This window comes from Perognathus longimembris, chromosome 7, assembly GCF_023159225.1.
Source record: "Perognathus longimembris pacificus isolate PPM17 chromosome 7, ASM2315922v1, whole genome shotgun sequence".
Classification (NCBI taxonomy): Eukaryota; Metazoa; Chordata; class Mammalia; order Rodentia; family Heteromyidae; genus Perognathus; species Perognathus longimembris.
The window spans coordinates 18994603-19015673 of record NC_063167.1 but is presented as its reverse complement, the minus strand read 5'-3'; the positions used below and the strand labels follow the sequence as shown (position 1 = coordinate 19015673).

The window sequence follows — 21071 nt, the reverse complement described above, 5'->3', positions numbered from 1 at the left end:
CCAGTGACCGTTTGTCCTTGCCCCACAGATCCGGCCCCACATCGCCACTCTTCGCAAGTACACCTATGGCAAGCACATCCTGGCCAAGCTGGAAAAGTACTACATGAAGAACGGTGTGGACTTGGGGCCCATCTGTGGCCCCCCAAATGGTATTATCTGAGCAGTGCAGCCGATTCCTGAGCCCGCTGACCTCGCTGACCCCCGGCAGATCCAACCAGCAACCGCAAGTGTCCTGAGGCCCGCGTCTTGGTGGCCAGTGGTTGCTGCGGGGCTGTGCCCTCCTCCAGAAACGAGTCAACTCCGCAGGTGGAAAGCCTTTGTAAATTTAATTTTATTACATATAACATGTACTAATTATTTTTTTTAATTGACTAATTGCCCTGCTGTTTTCCTGGTGTATATGATACTTGTACATAGGTAACCGGTGTACATGGGAGGCCACATATTTTGTTCAATGTTGTATCTATATTCCATGTGAAGAAACTTTCAGGGTGGTTGGTTTAACAAAAAAAAAAAAAAGTTTTAAAAAAAGGTTTTTAACTCATTTGCCTCATGGGCAAGTTTTGCAAATAGCTCTTCCCCATCTCCTCATTTTAGTAAAAAACAAAAACAAACAAAAAAATCCTGGGAAGTTTGAATTTTAGTTAAATGGCCATAAAGTGGCATTTAACAATTTAACACTGTTTATAAAAAAATCGATATATATATATACATATACATATGTATATATATATAAATTGAAAACATTTCAGAGTTGCTAAAGCCTCCGTTTATGACATTGTTTATGAAACGTGTGAACAATGGCTCTGCTGGAGAGCGCACTGGGCAGCCAAGCCCCGATCCCGGGAGGAGCCGCCGGGAGTCTGGGAGTGTGCGAGGCCATGGCCCGGTGCATTGTTTACTGCCTACTGGATTTTTTTCTATTAACATGGAAAGGCAAAATCTGATTCTTTTAGCATGAGAAAAAAAATCCAACTCTGCTTTTGGTCTTGCTTCTATAAATACATAGTGTATACTTGGTGTAGACTTTGCATATATACAAATTTGTAGTATTTTCTTGTTTTGATGTCTAATCTGTATCTATAATGTACCCTAGTAGTCGAACATACTTTTGATTGTACAATTGTACATTTGTATACCTGTAATGTAAATGTGGAGAAGTTTGAATCAACATGAACCCGTTTTTTGGTAAGAACAGAGAGTTAGCCAGCCCTGTGCATTCAGTGTATACCCTCACCTTTTATGGTCGTAGAATATAGTGTTGTATATTGTAAATTGTAATTTCAACCAGAAGTAAATTTTTTTCTTTTGAAGGAATAAATGTTCTTTATACAGCCTAGTTAATGTTTAAGAAGATAAAACTAGCTTGGTTTTATTTGTCAGCTAGTGAGGCGGTAGTAAGATCCTTTCTAAATATTATTCAGGATGACTCAGTTCACACTAGTGTTTGTTTTTTTTTTAACCCTACAAAAGTAATGTTTTGCTTACTTTGTGACAGTCAAAAGGACGTGCAAAAGTCGAGCCCTGCCCAGCCTTCCTACAATCAGAGCCCTCCCACCTACCTGTAAAGTGTGAACTGCCCTTTCTTTTTGTACAGAAGATGAACTGTATTTTGCATTTTGTCTACTTGTAAGTGAATGTAACATACTGTCAATTTTCCTTGTTTGAATATAGAATTGTAACACTACACGGTGTACATTTCCAGAGCCTTGTGTATATTTCCAATGAACTTTTTTGCAAGCACACTTGTAACCATATGTGTATAATTAACAAACCTGTGTATGCTTATGCCTGGGCAACTATTTTTTGTAACTCTTGTGTAGATTGTCTCTAAACAATGTGTGATCTTTATTTTGAAAAATACAGAACTTTGGAATCTGACTTTGCACTTTGTTTTCATCTCCCCCACCCCCGTTCCCCTTCCCTGTGCCTCCCTCCGCTTGGTGGGTGAGGAATGGAAAGGTGGGGTATGGAAATAGGGCAGCAGTGGCCAGCCCATGGCTCCTCAGCCTCATGCAACACCAGGTTGGCTTTGGCCTACCAAGCGCTTTCAACATAAAGACTGTCTACACCAAGTCCAGGCTCCACCTTGAGGTGGGGACTCTGGCTATTTGTCTTCTCTAGAAGCCTGCCCCATCCGCTGTGGGATACTCCTTGTGCTGTAGCGTCTGTATTCTGGCATTTATTTGCCTGTTGTCTGGCCAGGGAGCAAGGCTCTCAGAAGCCAGTGTGCCATTTCTCATGTAAGGTGTCTGAGCTTTGGTAACACGGAGTAGTTGTGCTAGCACTAGTGTGCTGTCATCTGCTTACACTTGGGACTTTTCTTCCTCCTTAGTGTCTCATCTTTTGTGTGTTTTCTTGGTAGCCGAGAAGGAAGCTTGCTTGGTTAGAAATGTGAGTGTTGTCGCCCTTCTTAGTCCCAGCGTCAGTCCCTCTGAGGCCTGGTTGGGTTAATGCAGTGCCTCGCCTGGGTGTTCCTGAGACCCAGTTTTCTCTGTAAAAGGGGAGATAGACTAGTTGTGAGATTAAATTCTGTAACTTTGAACAGTACCCAGCACACTGGTAGAAACAAACGATGGCCATATTTTTTTTTTATCCTCTTAAATTGGCTGGGAGAGGCTTTATTTCAACAAGCAGTTTGCAGTCTCAGAAGAAAGCACAAATGCACTCTTCATTTTTTTTTTTTTTCTTTCTCCTCACCCAGTGGCTATGCATAGATCTGGGTGACTAGAACTATAGCCTGGTGGGACATTCTGGTCATCTCAGCACCCTGGGAGCCTTAGATTGGAGGATGACTAGTTTCAGGTCGGTCTGGGCTATAAAACAAGACCTGTCTCCTAAAGCAATACTTTCACAAGTCTCTCCCGTGTCCCCCACCCCCATTATAACTGTCAGGAAGTAGTTTCCATGTGTTCTGGCAATATTTCCCACAGCAGCTTTGCAAAACAGGCAGGCATCCTGTCTGAAATATCGGGAAGCCAAGAATCAGGGCTCCTTAGTTACACCTGCTCCAGCCTGTGGCTTTCAGTGCTTGGGAAAGCCTCAGGAAGCCGGGGCCAGGCAGATGTCTTAGTCTGATGTACGTGGTTTGAAAGCCTTGCATGCTGTAAGCTGGTAGCCAAGTGGTGGTTGTGTCTGAGGACTCCTGACTCCCGGTCCAGTGCTCTGCCCGTGGCATCTTGCTCCTATCACCTTCTATGACACCTCCTAGGGGTTGCTGGAGAAGAGTTTGAAGCAAGAAACCTGTGAGCTCAGAAGGTGGCTTAGTGGTAGTTTGCCTAGCATGCGTGAAACCCTGGGTTCGATTCCTCAGCACTACATACACAGAAAAAGCCGGAAGTGGTGCTGTGGCTCAAGTGGTAGAGTGCTAGACTTGGGTGAAAGGAAGCCAGGGACAGTGCTCAGACCCTGAGTTCAAGCCCCAAGACTGGCCAAAAACGAAACCTGTGACTTTGTGTAGTTACCAACTGCGGCCACCCACAAGTGGCCACATGAGGGCGCTACTGCCTAAAGCCAGCACTTTGGCAAAGCCGAGACACTTGAGGTCCCAGGCTTTCCTCTCACTGGAGACTCCTGACTCATCCAGAGAGTCTGGCTCTGCAAAACAGCTTTGTTCCTTCTGCACTCCTTCAGCTCTCGATTCTCCAGTGTCCAGTGCTGCTGTTGTGGAGTCTTGGCCCACAACAGAGTCTTGTCCAGGAAGGAAGTTTGAGACTGGGTCACTGGATGCACTGTACTAACCTTCATTCAGAGCCACCATCGTGTCCGGGGGACAGTCAGGCTGCCCTGTGGTGGTTTCTGTACCAGAAGACATCTGCAACCCCCTGATGTCAGCGGTCAAGATACCCCACTTCAAGCTGAGCACGAATCAGAATGCTGAGATCTGAGGATGATGGTTCAAGGCCAGCTTGGGTAGAAAAGTCCCTATTAGACTCTTATCATCCAGTGAGCTATTTAAAAAAGCCAGAAGTGGTGCTGTGGCTCAAGTGGTAGAGCGAGGGACAACACCCAGGCCCTGGTTGGCAAAAAGAAAAAAACAAAAACAACCTACCCAGGCCGCTCCCCGCTTCCCTAGGGGACTAAAGCCCCACAAAGCAGAGTATGGTGACTCAGGGACCTGGCTGGCACCTGGTGTCACTGACCACCTTGTCAGGAACATGTTGCCCAAGACCAGGTTGGAGTGGCAGACCCAGAACTTGCCCCCAGGCCTCTCCTCTGACCTGGGGTCACATGCCCAGGGGTGATGGACAGAGTTAGCACCAGGGGCTGCTACAACAGAGCAGTTGGGGTACAGTTCCCTGTTCAGTGTCTACCTGCCTTCCATGTGAACTCCCTCAGTGCAGCGATGGTGAGATCCGAATGCCAGTCTCCCCAATCCTATATACCCCAGTGGCAGCTATGCCCGTGTATGGGACCTGTGTGTGGGCAGTGCGCTGGGCTCCCATTGGCACTCTTACTCCTGTGTATGACTGTGGACCCAGCAGGTGGATGAACTGTGGCCAGCAGGAGGAAAAAACCAAGATCTGAGGATAGAGGTTTAAAGTCAGCCTCTGTCAGCCACACTCAGGGCTGACAAGCTTCTGGTCTCAGCCTTGAGCCACACACTGGACATCAAGGTGAGCTCCTCCACAGCTGGCCCCCCTTCTGTGTGATGCTTCAGAACACCTGCTTCTTCCCAAGGCCTGACCACCACACTCACGTCACCGCCACTGTGAAGCCTTCCCAGATTCCTTCTTCAAGGCAGACCTGTCCCCGCCCGGGGCCTCTGTCGAACATGGCCGGTGTCTGGCTGTGGGGCAGGCGACCATCCTGAGGTGGATGAAGTCAGAGGTGCCGTCGCCTGCGCAGCCCCTGCTGAGGCGTGTTACCAGGTGTGCATTTGTGATCCCCTGGGGGCAGGCACAGCTCAGGTGACACCGAGCCAGGGTAACCCCCCCAGCTGTTTCTCAAGGAAACCCCCCCCACCCCCGCCCTGCTGCGCCCCACTAGCCTGGGCAGAACCTGATCCTGCCCTACTGCGCAGTGCTCAGAAGCTGATTCACCCCTCTGCCTCCGCCACAGGCCCTGAGCGCTGCTGGCTCTTCTGTCTGTCTGTCTGTCTGTCTGTCCCCCAGCTACAGACCCAAAAGATGCCTAGTCCCGGGGCTCACCTCATGCCAATGGCCATGCATCTCAGGGGGGTCCCCAAGGCTTTGCTCAGCTCTGGGATTATGAGACCCTCCCTCCGTGTCAGTTTCCTGGGTGGTCTGTGCCCGCCCCCTCGGGCCCCCCTACCCACCCTGCTGCTCCTCTGCATAAAGATGCACGCTCTATAGGAGCCTGCGGGGTCCAGCTCACCTCTGTACCCCCAAACTGCCCCCGAGGGATCGTGGTGTCTCCGTCTGGAGTATTTTTGCCCGAATCTGTTTTCACTCGTGAGTTTTGGGGCTCACTGTCCCCTCCCCAGGGATGCTGTCACCCGGACTTTCTCAGAAGCAAGTGGAATGGGGGTGGGAGGCGGGGGCAGGCCCTGACCTCCCGCTGGAGGAAAGGCTGGGGTGGGGACAAGGGAGTAGAAATGTGTTTCCCATTTTTACCTTGAGTCTCTTGGGAGCAGTAATTCCCCCTGGGCCTCTGGGGCCCAGCCTGGAGTGGCCACCACGCTGCCGTGTTCAAATGGCGGCCCACTTATTTGCTGGCTCTGTAATGAGGGGCAAGGGGCTCAACTGTGAGTCCCAAATCCCCCCACTGAAGAACAGGGAGGAAGGGCGGAGGTGCAGCTCCCATGAGGCTTGGCCCTTCACCCCCAAGCTGCTGAGGCCTCTGTGCCCCCCTCCACGGCCTTCTTAGATCCAGGGGGCCCCCAGCCAAGGGCAGAGAGGCCTGCCAGGGTGGGGCTGGGGTGGCAAGATGGCCACTGGGCATACTGGTGGGGACTGTGGGTGCCAGGCAGTGTCTGAGATGGTCCTTGGGTTGCTGTGTGTTGGTAAGTCATTCATCAAACACTTCCCAGCACACCTCTAGTCCTGGAGATACAGTGTAATATCAAGAGTCTGCGTCAGAGACTGGCCTGGGTCGCTCTGGCTCTCACTTGCCCGCTCGAAGGAGAGGTCTTGGTTTCTCATCTGGAAAATGGGGAGTAGGCTATGTGAATGTTCTTTATAGACCTGGGCTGGGCACAGGACCAACTTTATTGAATTCTAGCTACTGTTCTCACTGAGAGCAAGGAGTACAGGATGGATGTGATCAGGGTGATCACACCCTTCTCAGAGAAAGATGATTTTGCGGTACAACTGGGAAGTGAGAACTGTGCCAGGAGGAGCGCCAACAGGTACCAGGGGGTGAGAGTTGCCCCCAGGGGAAGAGAGACCCTGGGTGTACTGGCATGTCACCTGGATGTGTAGACAGGCCCAGGGAAGGTGGATGAACTTACAATGTGACCTCCAGGGGAATCCGGAGGGAAGATGGGCTGTCTGAGCTTCTGCACAGTTTGGTAGAAGACCAGCAGGTGGCGCTGCTGGCCCGACCAAAGGTTTCCACAGAGCCTTGCCAGGACTGTGACCCTAGCAGAAGGGCAGTGCTATGCTGAACACACACACACACCCACACCCACACACACACGCGCGCGTGCGCTACATGTGGCTCTAAGCCTTGCTCACCTCCCAAGGCAGGGTGTTCACTACCTCATTGCCATCTATGGCCAACTCCAATTGTTCCAAAACCCTGGGTTCCCCAAGCAGATATGTAGCTCCTGCTTAAACCCCACTGGCCTCTTTGGGGCTCCCCAGAGCCAGTGTATTCCCAGGCCTGCTGAGCCTCTCTAGGAGATGACTTCACACCCATATCTGGGTTCCTTCCTTTATAACTATCTTCCTAACCATGGATGTCAACCCCTCACTCCCAGTACAAAGCACAGAAGTACTCCCAGAGTCTCAGCCTGCCCCCCCCCCCCCCGCCCCGTCCCCGGGGCCTGGCACACAGGAGGCCCTCAACTTACACTTGCACCAGCATTCAGGAAACAGGCCCAGAGAGAAAGTTACACATGCAATGGAACACGGCTCACAACTGGAAGAACTGGGATTTGAACCCTGGTGCTGGCATAACCCAGAGCCAAAGCTCTCCAGCTTCCAGCCATGCTACCTCCACTAAAGCCTGCTCCCCATCTGGGTGGCCCACCAGCCATTTCCCCATCTGTCTCCCTGAGGTATCCAGAGGCCCAATTTTCACATGGTCTCAGAATGGGATTTCCAGAGGCTGCAGCGCAGAATTCCTAGAGTTTTGTCTCCAGGTTCTTCTCTATAGGATGTCAGCCTAACGAGGCAGCAGGGCTGCCCTTCCTACCCTTTAGGGACCCCTTGGCTCCTCTCCTCCCTTCTCCTCCCCTCCCCTTCTCCTCCCCCATCTCCTCTTCCTCCTTTTCCTCTTCTCTCCGTCCCCCCACCCCCCAGCACTGTTAGCTGTAGTAGCTTACCTTGGACTAAAAGTCCTCGGGACTTCTCCCCCCCACCCCCCGCCCCCGCCCCAAGTTCTGCAAGTAAAGCCAGCCATCATCTGATACCCCAAGACCATGTCTGCTCCCCAAATTCAGGTCCTCCTAAGCCTTCCCCTTCCAATCCTTATTTCCTTTGGCGACTGGAGAGGGGGGAGTGGTGTGCTGAGACCCAGGGAGAGAGCACAGGGTGAAGGGCGGGGGGGGGGGGGGGGGGGGGGAGGGGAGTGAGGCATCTGAATCACCGGCATCAGGCAAATCACCTTTCCTCACCCAGCCTCAGTTTCCCCAGCAAAACAGATACTGACAGCACCACCTTCGTGGAGGTCTTGGAGGGTGACTTGAAGGAACACCGGGTTCACAAGGCGGCATGGTCCTCCCCTCCTGATTACCCCTCTGGGTGCGGGGGTGCTCTGGGAGGGGGACACGTTGGTGCTGGCGCCCTCTGTGACTAGGACTGAGCCAGTGTCGGGGACAGCAGGCCCAAGGCTGCCTTCCTGGAGCTGGGCACAGCGCAGCGGGGCCTGTGAGGCCAGGAGGAGACTGGCAGTGACCACAGGGCCAGGGGCCTGGGCGGGTTCTGTGCACATCGTCCCTGCGATGAGTGGTGGTTCCACTCCCGCCTCAGATCCCCGGGCTCAGGAAAAGTATGGGGTTCCCGGGTGCTGCTCCAGACCTGCCCATCGCGGCCACAGGGACACGGCTGGCTCCTCCTTCCCAGGCCCAGAGTGAGCCAGGTTTGGTCTGAAGTCACATGGAAGCGCATGGTTCTGGGGACCTGGTCTTGGAAGGCCTGGGGCCCTAACCACACAGTCTGGCTGGGGTGCGGGGTGGGAACAGGGAGGTGGGGGTGCCGGCAGGTCTGGAAGGGGGTGCTGATGGTGGTACAGGGGCTCCTTCCTCACCGGGACCCCAGGAGCCAGGCGGGGTCCTCCCCGCGGGCTGGGAGGAATGCGCTGCGGGGTGGTCGTCGTTGGGGAGGGGAGTGCTCTCCGCAGGCTGGAGCGGGTCCCCGAGGTCTCGGAGCCCCGGGGAGGGTCTCGGGCCGGAGATTTTAAGGGTCCCCGGCACGGAGGGCAGGGCAGGGCGTGGGGCCGGGAGGAAGTTTGGGGTCCGCGGAACAGGGCGTGGGACCAGATGATCATGGGGTCCCTGGAAGTCTCCCAGGACGTTGGGGTTCCTGGGTTAGGCGCACGGCCTGGGGGCCGTGGGGTTAAGAGTTCTCAGGGTCCTCAGGGCGGGGTCCCTGGGGACTTTCGGGGTTCCCAGGATGGGGGCTTGGGGCCAGGGGGTCGAGAGTCCTCGGGCCAGGGTAGATTCTTGGGGTTCCCAGGGCAGGGTCAGGCGGGGCCTGGGGTTACCGCGTCGAGGTCTCCAAGCGTTCTTAGGGTCTCCGGGGGTTCTCAGGGTCCCTGGGATGGGGCGCTGGGTCAGGGGTGTCTGGGGTCCCCGGGGCGGGGTCTCCAGGGGTTCTCGCGGTCCCCGGGGCGGGACGCTGGGTCAGGGATCCCCGGGACGAGGTCTCTGGGGGGCTCCCGGGGGCCCCCGGGGCGGGGCGCTGGGTCAGGGGTGTGTGGGGTTCCCAGGGCGGGGTCTCTGGTGGCTCTCGGGGGCTCCCTGGGCGGGGTCTCCAGGGGTGTCTGGGGCCCCCGGGGCGGGGCGCTGGGTCAGGGGTGTCTGGGGTCCCCGGGGCGGGGTCTCCGGGGGTTCTCGGGGTCCCCGGGGCGGGTCGCGGGTCGCGGTGGGGGGGTCGTCCCTCCGCCCGCCCCGCCCTCCTCCCCCGCCCGCGCGGGGGGCGGCCCGGCGGCGGCGGCGGCGGCGGCGGCGGCGTCGCACGCTTCCTGCGGGCGCGGCCGCTGTGGGCGCGGAGCCGCGAGCGCGGAGCGAGCGAGGCGGAGCCGGCGGCCGAGCGGACCCCGAGCCACAGCACCGAGCGCCGCCGCCGCCGCCGCCGCGCAGCCCCGCCGCGCCGGAACAAAGGCCCCGCCGCCGCCCGCGCCGCCGCCATGAAGCCGGGGCCGCCGCACCGCGCCGGGGCCGCCCACGGGGCCGCCGCGGGGACCGGGGCCGCCGCCGCCGCCGCCTCCGGGGCCCGCGGGCTGCTCCTGCCGCCGCTGCTGCTGCTGCTGCTCGCGGGGCGCGCCGCGGGGGTGAGTGCCTCCCGGGACCCCGGACCCCACCACCATCCCCCCGCACCTCCGGACCCCGCGCCCCCCGCCGCGGCCGCACCGCGGGCGCCGGCGGCTCCCCAGCGCCGCCCGGGCGGCTGGGGTGGGGGGGTCGGGTCCCCTCCCCGTCCCGAGGCGCCGCAAGGGCCTGGCGGGCGCGGGGGTCGCGTGCGGGCCGGCCTGGGTGTGTCTGGGCCCTCGTGGGTGTGCGCAGACCGCGGGCACTTTTCTTCGGGAGCCGGCTGGTTCCCGCACCGGGTGGGAGGCGCGCGTGGCGTGGGTGTATCATCGGGTCACCTCCCTGCCCCCTCCCGGCGACCGGCGGGGCGGCGAGGGGCTGATCGTGAAGGTGACCCCGCGGGGTGAGCGAGGGTGACCCCGCACGCCCACCTCCGACCCGGGTGCGGGGGACCTGTAGGGCGGGTGCGCGAGGAGGCCGCGGCCCCACCTGGGCGGGCGCCGCCCCGCCCCCACCGGGCATGTGGCCGCCGCCGGGGGGCCCCGGGCTGCGGGTGGGGGACACCTCGGTGGGCGTGTGCTTGAGCCCGTGCCGTGTGCGCGCGTGTGCCTGTGTGCGTGTGCCTGGTTGTGTGCCTGTGCGTGCGTGTGTGTGCGCGTGCCTGGTTGTATGTGCCTGTGTGTGTGTACCTGTGTGCAGAGGCTGGGGTAGGCCCCGGAGGTGTGTGCCGGTAGTGGGGAGCCTGTGTGAGGTGACCCCCGCAGAGCTGTGGAGCTGATCGTAGTCCAGGCCGGCGTGGACCCAGGAGCCACGTTCTCCCTCGCAGGGACCCAGGTCCCAGCGAGTTCTTCCCCGCCGCTGCTCATGTCCAGATTCTGGGCGGGCAGTGGGTTGGAGATTTCTGGGTCACACCCCCTTGGTTAGCTCCAGAAACAATGCTGTCCTCTCTTGCCAGGCTGAAAAAACCCCACCCTTTTGGGGGGGGACCCCTGGTGCTCAGCCTGGCCTGTGCACCCAGTGCCAGCCCAGTGGCCAGTCTGTGGTGGGGACAGGTGTGTGTGTGTGTGTGTAGTGGGGGTCCCTCTGTGGCTTCCGGTACCCCCAGGCTCTTCAGGCTGTGGGAAGTTGGGGGCCGATGAGGGTTAAGGTGCCTGGTGGCCTGTACTTTATCCAGTTTCCCAAGTGGGTCGTTGGGGAGCTGCCCTGGGAGGGTAGAGTCTGCGCTCACTTCCTCAATGGCAGTTTTAGGAGACCATTCTTACCCCCCCCCCCCAAAAAAAAAAGAAAAATCAAAGACCTAGGAATGGCAGTGCCGCTTCTCACCAGCACCAGTCCCCGTGCATGCTGTGGTTTGGAGAGCAAGTCGTTCTGGTTCTCTGAGCCTTGGGGTCCCCTCCGTGAAATGGGGGTGCTGACATCCTCCCCAGAAGAATGGGACAGAAGCACCGAGGAGGTATTTGGGAGAATGGAGTGCAGAGGGTGGGGACAGTGTTTTAGCCCCTGGGGCTCCATTCCATCCAGCACTTGTCTGTGAGCAAGGCCAGTGAGTGAGGCCATCAGGTGGGGCGGGGTGGTTCCCAGGCAGTGGGAGGAGGAAGTGCCTGTCCTCCCAGGGGCCAGGCTGCTGAGGGAGGGCATTGCCCTCCGCCTCACCTGGGAGGCAGATGGTTAAGAGGTGGAGCCTGGTTGCCTGGATGCCACCCAGAGGAGAGGGATTGAAGTGAGACTAGAAGAGCCCTGGCTGGTGGCTCCTGGAGTGGCCTCTGTGTGTGTGGGGGTGGGGGTGGGGGTGGGCTCTGAGGACATCACGGGATGGGCAGTGGCTGGCTGCAGAGGGGAGGGACAAGATGACCCCTGGTCTACCCTTTCAGCCTACAGGGAGTGTGGGATGGTGGGGAGGGGGTCCAGGGAGGAGGCCACGCCCCTCAGGCTGTGGGTGATGAGCACAGGGGTCCCCGGCATCTCTCCTGAGGAATCAGGTGACCAGGGCCACCCAGGGCATCGTCAGAGATGGGGATCCTGGACTTGTTAGCGTCTGAGACATGTTCTCTCTGAAGTCGGGTCTGGAAGGGCTCTTCTGTGCTGCTTCGTGTGACTTCAGTCCTCTCCAGGGCAGGCGTTTTCTAGCTGGTGACTGTGTGGCCCGCAAGGGCCACTTCGCCTCTTGGAGCTTTAGTTGCTTCCTCTGAGATGTGGGGGTGTGAGGATGGAGGGAAAGCTTTGAGCGCTCAGCCAGTGTTGAGTCTCTGGCTGTCATCTTGGAAGGGGAAGGTGGCTGCGGGGGGGGGGGGAAGAGGCTCAGTCAGCACCCCTTCTGTTCCAGCATCCAGCACCCCTCCCTCTCCAGGCTGTTCTGATTGGCTGGGAGTGAGGGGGGGGGGCTGCCTGGGGAGGTTGTCCTCATAGTAAAAATGGAAGGTTGGGGACCTGGGACTATTGCAGGCCAGGTTGTAGATTGAGCAGCATGAACACTAGGGGTTTCTCCCCAGGCTGCAGACACCAACTGTGGGACTGGGGGTCTTCTCGGTGGCATGGGGAGTGTCCTGGGGGAGGCAGCTTCTGCCTTGCCCCTCTGCCCTCTGGGGACCAATTCTTGACAGAAGCCTCAGGGCCCCGCTGGGATTTGAAGCTGGGGCCTCCCGCTCTCTGGGGCGTGGCATGTTTCTCCTTGGTCCCTGTGTTGGGGTTGGTGGCAGGTGAGCTCAGCTGGAGGATAGCAATGTGGCCTTCATGGATTGGGTACCGTGTCCCCAGGGTGGCTCTGGTGAGGCTGCTCTGGGAAGAGCTGGGCCAGTGTGAGCAGGGTTATGCTGCCTCCGGAGGGCTGGGGAGGAGGTTGAGAAGGCTCGCACAAGCAGGGCAGGCCGCAGGTGTCCCTCCACCCTTAAAGCTGTTTGGGGAGAGGGCTGGCCATTTCCTGAGGCTACAGTAGGGTACCTGAAGGCCAGAGCCCCCTGGGCCATCTGGGACAGGAGGCTATGAGTCTCCAGTTTGCCTGGCAGGGCAGGGCAGGGTTTGGAACAGCTCCACGCCTCCAAGGGCTAAAAACTGTGTTGCCAACAGCCCTGCCTACCAAGTGCCTCACCTGCTTTATTGGGTCCTTAGGATACTCGTAACAAGATGGTGTAGGAATGATCAGAACCTCCATTTACAGATGAGGAAACGGGCACAGAGAAGTACTTCAAATGATGTGCTTCAAGTCAGAACTAGAGTAGCTGGTAGGCTAGCAGAACTGGCCACAGCCCTAACTGCTCACCTTCTTGCTGTGTAATCTTAGGCAACATATTTCATTCTCTGGGGCCTCCTTCCTCTGCATATGATCTTCATTTTAGCTACTGTCTATGTGTTGATTTTAATTTTTTCTTCACTACTGAGATTTGAACTCAGGACCTTGTGCTTGCTAGGCACACGCTCAACCATTTGATTCATGCCCCCAGTTCTTTTTTGCTTCGGTCATTTTTCAGATAGGGTCTTGCAGATTTGTTCGGGGGCCATTCTCCTGACTATCCTTTCTGAATAGCTGAGATTACAATTGTGAACCATCCTGCCTGCTTTCTTTTGTTGAGTTGGTGTCTGGATAACTTGTTTGCTCAGACTATCCTCAAATTTGCATTCTCTCAATATCTGTTTCAGAGTAGCTGGGATTACAGATATGAGCCACCAAGCCAGGTTCCATAATGATGATGATTATGATGATGATGATGATACAGAGCTCACTGTGTAGCCTAGTCTGGCCACAAATTCCAAGTCCTCCTGCCCTAGCCTCCTGAGTATTGCAGATAGAGGCATTTGCTATCATACCCAGCTACAAGTTGCTGTTGGATAGTTGTCTTTTTAGCTGGCAGGTGCCATATCTCTTCTCTTTAATTCCCTTATAGTCTTTGTGGCAAGTGGCAAGTTGAAAACAGGGGAAGGAGCTAGCTGGGGCTCTTATTCTACAACTCAGTCTGTGGCATACATAAAAGGGGTGACTCTGAGGACCTTGGGGGACGAGCTAGGAGGAGAGAGCTTTGTGAACTGTGAAGGTGGTGACAGGGTTGTGTGTGAGGGGCTCCTGTCAGGGCCACGTGGTCAGGAAGCGCAGAGAGGAAGCATTTGGAATCTTTGGACAAGAGGATTGCCTCTCCAAGGGCCCTCCCCTTCCCCTGGACATGCGCCTCTGCCCCAGTGTTGGGGGGTCACTCTGCACATGTGCCCAGTGCCCAGGTAGGCCTGCCCTCAGCCCCCTCTGACCCTTAGAAAGCTGAGTGGAACCTGGATCAGGGGTGCTGGCCCTGCAGCCTTTGAGGTTCTTTTTGGCCTGATGGAGTGGAGTGGAGAGAGAGTGGCATGCGGGGTCCCCCAACAGTCCTGAGTGGCATTGCTCACACAATGCACTGGACCCCAGGTTCACTCTACACCTGGGCAGAGAGAAGGTCCAGATGGTGCCTGATGTGCAAGGCAGAAGGAAGCTGGACTCCAGTGGGCCCCCATCTGCCGCGCCATGTAGGTGGGGACCGTGGGGCTGGCAGGGGCCTGCTGGGTCTAAGGCGTGTGCTGTGGGCTGAGCGGCGCCAGGGGCTGCACAGGCCAGGCCTGTGGTCTGAGCACCCGGGCGCTGCCACCATATCTGGCAGGGACCTCGTTGCTGTGGGTCTGGGCTACAGCCCAGCTTTCATGGAGCCCTGTGATTTTGTGTCTGGAGGGGGCAGGGTGGCCAGAGCCTGGGGCTGCCAGGGCCCAGCCCCTTGCTCCTCCAAGCCTCTTAAACTGCACGCCAGCCAGAGCAGAGTCTCGGATGGGCCTGGCCCCTTTGGGACTTCTTTGGGCATAGCATTCCTCCACATCCCGGGAGCATCAGGTCTGTTGACAGACATCTCACTTGTCTTGGCTCTCAGCCTCCCAAGATTCCAGGCCAGGGAGCCTTCACTTCCGGCCCCCACTCTGTCCAGAGCAGGCCTCAGGCGGAGGGGTGGATGTGCCCCTCCCCCAACAACTAGGCCCAGTGTCAGTGCCAAACAGGAAGCTGTGATTATAGGGGAGCCTGAGAGGCCTAGGCTGAGGGCCTGGTGTGGGGCTGGGGAGGGGTGCCCCCTCTCCTACCTGGCTGCTGAGGGCGGAAGGCATGGACTGCCCATGCTGCCCTTGTATACTGGGTAGAAAGGGCTCTAACCCCCGTTATCCCAGGCTTTGCCTTCTACTCCCTATCCCCCTCTCCCACCCTGGGTGCTGATATCTGGGGAGCCTCCGAACTTGAGGGTACAACTTGAAGTACGAGCAGGGAAGACCCTTGAGCCCACTAGTCTAGGGCTGAAATCCTAGTTCTTCCAGTTCCTTGCTGTGTGACCTTGGCAATTTCACTTAACCTATCTGAGCTTCAGTCTCTTCTTTTTTAATGAAAACAAAAAGTTCCAGTCCTGAGGCTTGAACTCAGGGCGCTGCCCCTAAGCTTTTGTGCTCAAGTCTAGCGCTCTCCTATTTGAGCCCCAGCTCCATTTCCAGCTTTATGGTAGCTCGTTGGAGTTAAGAGTCTGTGAGATTTTCCTGCCCAGGCTGGCTTTGAACTGTGATCCTCAAATCTCAGCTTCCTAAGTAGCTAGGATGACAGGTATGAGCCATAGTCTTTTCTTTATAATGTGGTCTCTGGATTGTTGGGGGATGGATACTATGAGATAATAAAGTAAAACTGAAAAAGTAGTAAAGTAAATAATGCGTGTTTCTTCCTCTTACCTAAACTGGCTTTTGATCTTTCCCTGCGCTCTTGTTCTTGCCCAGGAGCCACACTCTCTGGGGACAGGAGCAGGCTTTCCCTCGGGCACCATGTGGGCGTGGTCATGGGTGGCCCTCAGCAGAGCCTTGGCTGAGGCATTGAGCAGGGACTCCCGATTGGCACTGGCAGGATTCAGGCCACATTAGAGGCCTGTGGGGCTCATTGTACAGGCATTGGTTTCTCTTCCGCCCCCCTTTGCCATGGCTGGTCTTGTCAGGACACCCATCAGGGCCTGGGTTTTCTGGGGTGGTGCTGATGAAGCTGCCATCCTTGTGTTGAGATGGGCTGTGGGCTTCCAGGTTGCAAGCCCAAGTGCTGCTTTCTCCCTGGGTTCAAGCTCTGTCCCCACCACCCTCAGTCTCCTAGCTCCCCTGCACCACCAAGTAGACTCCCCCTCCCCGTCCGCTGCTCCCCACCCTGCCTGCCAGCCCAGACTTAATGAGAGTCATTTAGAATCAATTGCCAGCAAGAGCTGGGAAATCTAATTGCAGCAAATGCATTGCCAATTCCACTGCTGGCATGTTAGGCTGTTTGAGGGCCTTGAGAGGCGGGTGGCCCTGCCCAGCCTGCCAGGCTCCTGGGAGCAGAAGGGAGGCCCTCCGCCCACCTGAGGGGTGCCTGTGGAGCCCATGCACCCACCCCTCTCCACACTAGAGGGGTCACTGGGCCTCCTGGGGGATGGACTGCCCCAGGGGTGGGACAGGGTGTCTGTGGCCGAGTCCCCCCTGCTTCCTGCCCTTCCTATGCTCCCCATGCTGGGGACAGTCAGGTACAGATGGCAGTGAGCACAGCAGTGACAGTGGCCAGTACTTGCCCAGGCCCAGTCATGCTCTGTCCCCCCTCACGGCGGTCCAGGGCTGGCGCCCAGGGCCCAGGCTGAGCGCTGGGCGGGACTCTGCATGGCATGGCTCAGGCTGGCCCGCGCCTGTGGTATCAGGGCCCTGTGCTGGGGATGGTGGTGGGTGTGTTCAGCTGTCAGGTGTCCTGCTGCCTGGGAGGTGTGTGTTGTACTGGGCACCGTGGAAAAGGAGGAAGCCCCCCGCCCCCCACAGTCAGGTGCAAACTGCAGCTCTGCCACTGACAGCAGGTGAACGTGGGCAGGTGGCTCTCAGCCCACAGCCCACGCTGCTTTTCTAGCTGAGGCCATGATGGTGGTTCCTGGCTTGTTAGGCTGTGCCCTTCCTTAGTGCTCCTTAACCAGTTGGCAACTAGTTAAAAGCTTAGTTGGTTTTAACGATGAACTTTCTTCATGATTGTCATCTCAGAGGTGACTCCCCCTAGCCCCTTCACACTTGTGACGTGGAGATTGGATGGAGAAGGGCCTGGCCTCTCCTGTCACATTGGGCACCGCCTCTCCCCCCAACATGGAGCATAATCAGTTAGGTCCAGGCCGGGTGAGGGCTGGGCAGGAGTCCAGGACCTGGGTCCCAGTCTCCACCCTGGTGCTGACCTGACATCCCCTCCCCCCATTCACTGTGTGAGCACTGCTGCCCGACCTCAGTTAGGTAAAGCCGCGAATGGGGAAACTGAGGAATTGGCTTTCACTCAGACCCAGGAGGGATCCGTGGAGGCTGTGTCCCCTGCCCCAGCTGTGCAGTGAGGCACTGGGCCCAGAGTAGGCACTCAGAGGTGGAAAGCTCACAGTGTATTGAGGAACTAGAGGGTGTGGGGCGGTGGGGTTCCTGCATGGACAGGGGAGCACTTTGTCTGCAGGGGTGTTGTTTCTGAGGAGTGTGTTGTTTCACTGAGTGACGCCTGGCCTCCTGGGGAGAGCACCCAGGTCCTGAGTTCAAGGGCTAGCACGAAGAAAACCCCTAAACCCCCTCAACGCCCCCCCCCAAAAAGAACCCAACCCCTCAGTTCATCCTTGTTTCCCCCTCAGTTCATCCCATACTAATACCTTGATTTTACCTGAAGTGGAGAAAGAGGCCCAGAGAGGTGACTAACTCATCCAAGCACTCAGAGTAAGTGGCCCTGTGGGGATTAGAGCCTCACGGCCTGCGCAAAAGCAGCCCCTGCTACCTGGAACGTGGGAGCTGTGGAGGCCGTGTGGGCCTGGCTGGGAGCCCAAACTTGGGTGGCTGCTGGGTGTGTGTGTGAGGGGCCCAGGCCAGGGATGGGATGGAGGCCTCCTGGCCTCCACATGGGGCAGCTTTCTGTACATACTGGGCCTCAGCGGAGGCCAGGGAGCCCAGACTGGGGACAGGTGGAGGACTGGAAATGATGGCAGCTCATGGAGCTCTGAAAATCTTCTTGTCTAAGTTGCTCATTGTCCCAAGGGGGAAACTGAGGTCAACGTGTTGGTGTCAAGTCATAGCAATGTGGAATCCTTGTGTTTGGGGAAGCTGAAGGCCAGAGCAGCACAGCGGCTGCCCGAAAGATCAGCAGGTTGGTGGCTGAGCTGGGACTCTGCTCCATAGCTCCTGATCCCTGGCCCGGGGCCCCGTTCACCGTGCTGTTTGGTCTCGTCTGTTTCTGCTTTGCCCAGAATTCAGGCCTAGCTTCGCCTCTTCTTCTAGGAAGCCTTCCCTGACCCGCCGCCTTCCCCAGCTGCCCCCATGCCCAGTCCATTCCCTTCAGTGTGTCCAGTGTAGCTCCCCAACCTCATCTCTTTGCCCAGCAGGACTGTGCCGCTGCCTATCGCCAAGGCCTTGTAGGCACAGGCAGACCATCATCCCTTCTTCATGCCCACTCGGGCAATGGATTTCTCTGTGGACTGTTCTTTCTCCAGAAAACTCTTACCTTTCAAAGCCCAGCCCAGGTGACCCTTCTGAGTTCCCAAGCACCCTGGGCTCCTCTTTCTGTCCTTCCCCCTCCTCTCTCTCCTGGTACTGATTCTTTGCCAGGCCCCATGTCTGTCCCCTCCCCCGCCAGCTCTCCCTGGAATACATTGTCACAGCTGCGAAGCCTTCATTACATCATCTCCCTGTCAGCCCCCACAGGTACTTAGTCTTCTTCCCCCCCATTCTGACATTGCTACATTGTTTCTTTCTGTTGTTCACACATCCTCAGTCTGTTTTATTTCTAGTTCTCCCCACAGTCACACCTTGTCCTTCTCCAGAACCCCTCTCCCTCCCAGGACCCTCCAAATTTGGAGAAGAGGGGTGTGGAATGTAGCTAGGGAGGTGTGGCTGTCCGGCCTCTGTTAACTGAAGAGGGGTGGAGAGGGGAAGGGGCATGGGACCCTTCTGAACTCCATCTTGCCTGTGGATGGATGCTGGGCTTCCTTCCTCTCCTATGCTTCCTCCTGCCCCCCTTCCTCTTCCACCTTTGGTTGCAGTTCTCCCTCCTCCTTCCTTCCCTCCTCTCCCACCACTCCCCCTCCTCCTGCTCTGATTCCCTGAGGTCCTCCCTCCCTCTCTGGTTGGTTGGAGCCCCCCCTCCCCATCTCCATGGCTGTGACTCAGTTGGACAGGGCCTGAGGATTCCCCTGGGGATGATCTGGGGCTGAGCTCCAGGTGCAGGTCCCCAGGTACAGGTGGGGTCCAGAGCCCACTCTGGCCTGTGAGGGACAAGGTCACTGAGCCCAAAGTCAGGGTAACAGTGGGGACTAACAGCCCTCAGGTGACGGTCCCTCCCTGATTGTCCTCTGGAAGCTAAGTCCTGTTCTCAGGAGAGCTGAGGTGCTGGGGCGGGGGCGGTGGGGGGGAGGGCTCTGTGCAGGTCCAGAGGGATGGGGCTTGGGTAGAGGGTGTGGTAGAGCTGGGCCCTTTCCTGCAGGTTACCCTGGGTGTGTTTCTGTCCAGACTTGGGTCTGGGTGAGGGGGGCATGTTTTGCACACACATGTGTGTGAGTGTTGCGAGGTGTCTGTGCAGAGGCATGGGGCTGGGGGCTGTCTTATACCGAGGGGAGTGGGAGTCCCCATTTTTACCCTTCTTCTTTCCCAGATGCAGCTCCTGGGGGATGGGGGATGGTGGGAGAGGCCGGGAGGCATGTGTAGAGATGTGCACACCGAGACACAGAAACAGGGACACCTCTACACACATGCACACCCCTCTCCGTGTGCTCACATGGCCAGGCCTAGCCCTGCATCTAAGCCCACCCTCCCTCAGATATGTGCTCATGGGTGAATGTGGGCTAGCCTGGAGACGCCCCCACATGCTTGAGTGTGCACAGACGCAGGGCCAGGGCTCCGAGCTGCCAGGGCTGTGTCTGCCCCTAATCCCAGGTCTTAATCCCAGGGTCCCAGGAGCCTGGGCTCAGGGCAGCTGGTCATCTGGCCTCCTTGGGTGATTAAGACCAGGATGAAGGGGCGGGGCTCTGCCCCTCCTCCAGCTCCTGTGTGGGGATGGGCTCTGTGTGATGTCCCAAGCCCTAGGGGCAGATGGGAGGAGGAGAGGGAGGGAGAGAGGCCAGGCCAGGCAGCGCCACCCCCTCTTCCCCCCCCCCCCACAGTCCTCACTCACAGTCATCACCAGGAGCCTTCTTTCTAAGCTCTGGGGAACCCACCTTTTCAAAAATGCATCTCTGGGGCTTGAACTCAGGCTCTGGGAGTGGGTACTGTTCCTTCACATAGCTCTACCGCTTGAGCCATGCCTCCACTTTGAGCTTGCTGGTGGATCATTGGAGCTAAGAGTCTCATGGACTTTCCTGCCCAGGCTGGCTTTGAAACCTTGATTCTTAAATCTTCACCTCCCCTAGCATTCTAGGTGTGAGCCACTGGTGCCTGGCTATGGGCACATTTCCGATGAAGTACAAAGATGAGGTTCAACTGAGAGAGGTGGGATTTGAGGCCTGAGCTGGGATGAGGGACAGGGTGAGCACTGGGCTGGGGAGGCCTCTGTGAGGAGGCCCCTGAGTTCCTGGGGCATTTGGAAGTGCAGAGGGACTGTTAGCCGTGCCTGTCATGGAGGTGCCACCATCATTTCCCAGGCAGAGTCAGGCTGGGTGTGGGAAGTGCTCTGCTGAGGAGTACTGCAGGTGAGGCATGGTGGCGGGGCCCTGGGGGAGGGGCGCGGGCCTGGCCCTCTTCCCTCTGTGTTCCAAAGGACACATGCATATGGGGAAAAACCACAGACACGGGTTGTAGGGCTCTGGCCTGTACTGGTCAACTGGTGGCCTTGGGCAGGTGGCTCACGGTGCCATGTGGCTCAGGGACCAGCACACAGCAGGGCTGGGGAGTGATGGGGGTGAATGGGTGGCAAGCATTTTTTTTTGTCTTGGGCTTGGGGAGCAGAAGTCTTAGCCACATCTCTTGCCCTATGATGTCCAGCTCTGTGTCCATCTTTTCCATCCCAGGTCCTCTCCTCGCACACACTGCTTTCTACAGAGAAGTTTCCTTTGGTTCCTGGGTGAGACCTTGGATGTGTTCTGTCTCTCTCTCTCTCTCTCTTTCTCTCTCTGTCTTCCCCCCTTCTCCCTTTCTCTCCCTGTCTCCTCTTCCTCTCTCTTTGTCTCTCATTCCTTAGGGTCTAGGCTGTTCTGTGTGAGGAGAGGACAAAGCTGGTACCCTTGGGGTCAGGTGGCAGAAGCTGGGAGTCCTGACCCTAGCGGGGAGGAGGAGGGTGGGGAGGTGTGGCCTCGGTCCTGGCTGAGTGGGGTGGGCAGGAGACTCAGGGTCCCTCTCAGCTAAGTGGGAGAGCCTGCCTGCGCTGTGGGCTGAGGCAGGGCTGGTAGGACATGGGGGGGTGCACTGGTTCCTTCCTCCCTCACTGGGAACCAGAAGTAGGGTAGGGGATCCTGTGTCATTCTTAGCCTTCCCCTCCTCTAGAGCCCCTGTGCCTCCT

At 57.5% G+C, this 21071-nt stretch overlaps 2 protein-coding genes across 26 annotated transcripts in view; both read left to right on the top strand.

Annotated features, from left to right (window-relative positions):
* Positions 1 to 1881, top strand: part of Pum1 (pumilio RNA binding family member 1) — a 124205-nt gene extending 122324 nt beyond the window's left edge. For all 25 annotated transcript variants that reach the window (XM_048350729.1, XM_048350726.1, XM_048350705.1 and 22 more), the window contains one exon: positions 29 to 1881. In XM_048350729.1, the coding sequence (XP_048206686.1) occupies positions 29 to 160 (132 nt within the window). In that variant the 3' untranslated portion in view covers positions 161 to 1881. The remainder of the gene's footprint in view (positions 1 to 28) is intronic.
* Positions 1882 to 9474: 7593 nt separating this feature from the next.
* Sdc3 (syndecan 3) overlaps positions 9475 to 21071 on the top strand; it is a 32671-nt gene continuing 21074 nt past the window's right edge. The window contains exon 1 of the mRNA XM_048352100.1: positions 9475 to 9618. Within this exon, the coding sequence (XP_048208057.1) occupies positions 9475 to 9618 (144 nt within the window). The remainder of the gene's footprint in view (positions 9619 to 21071) is intronic.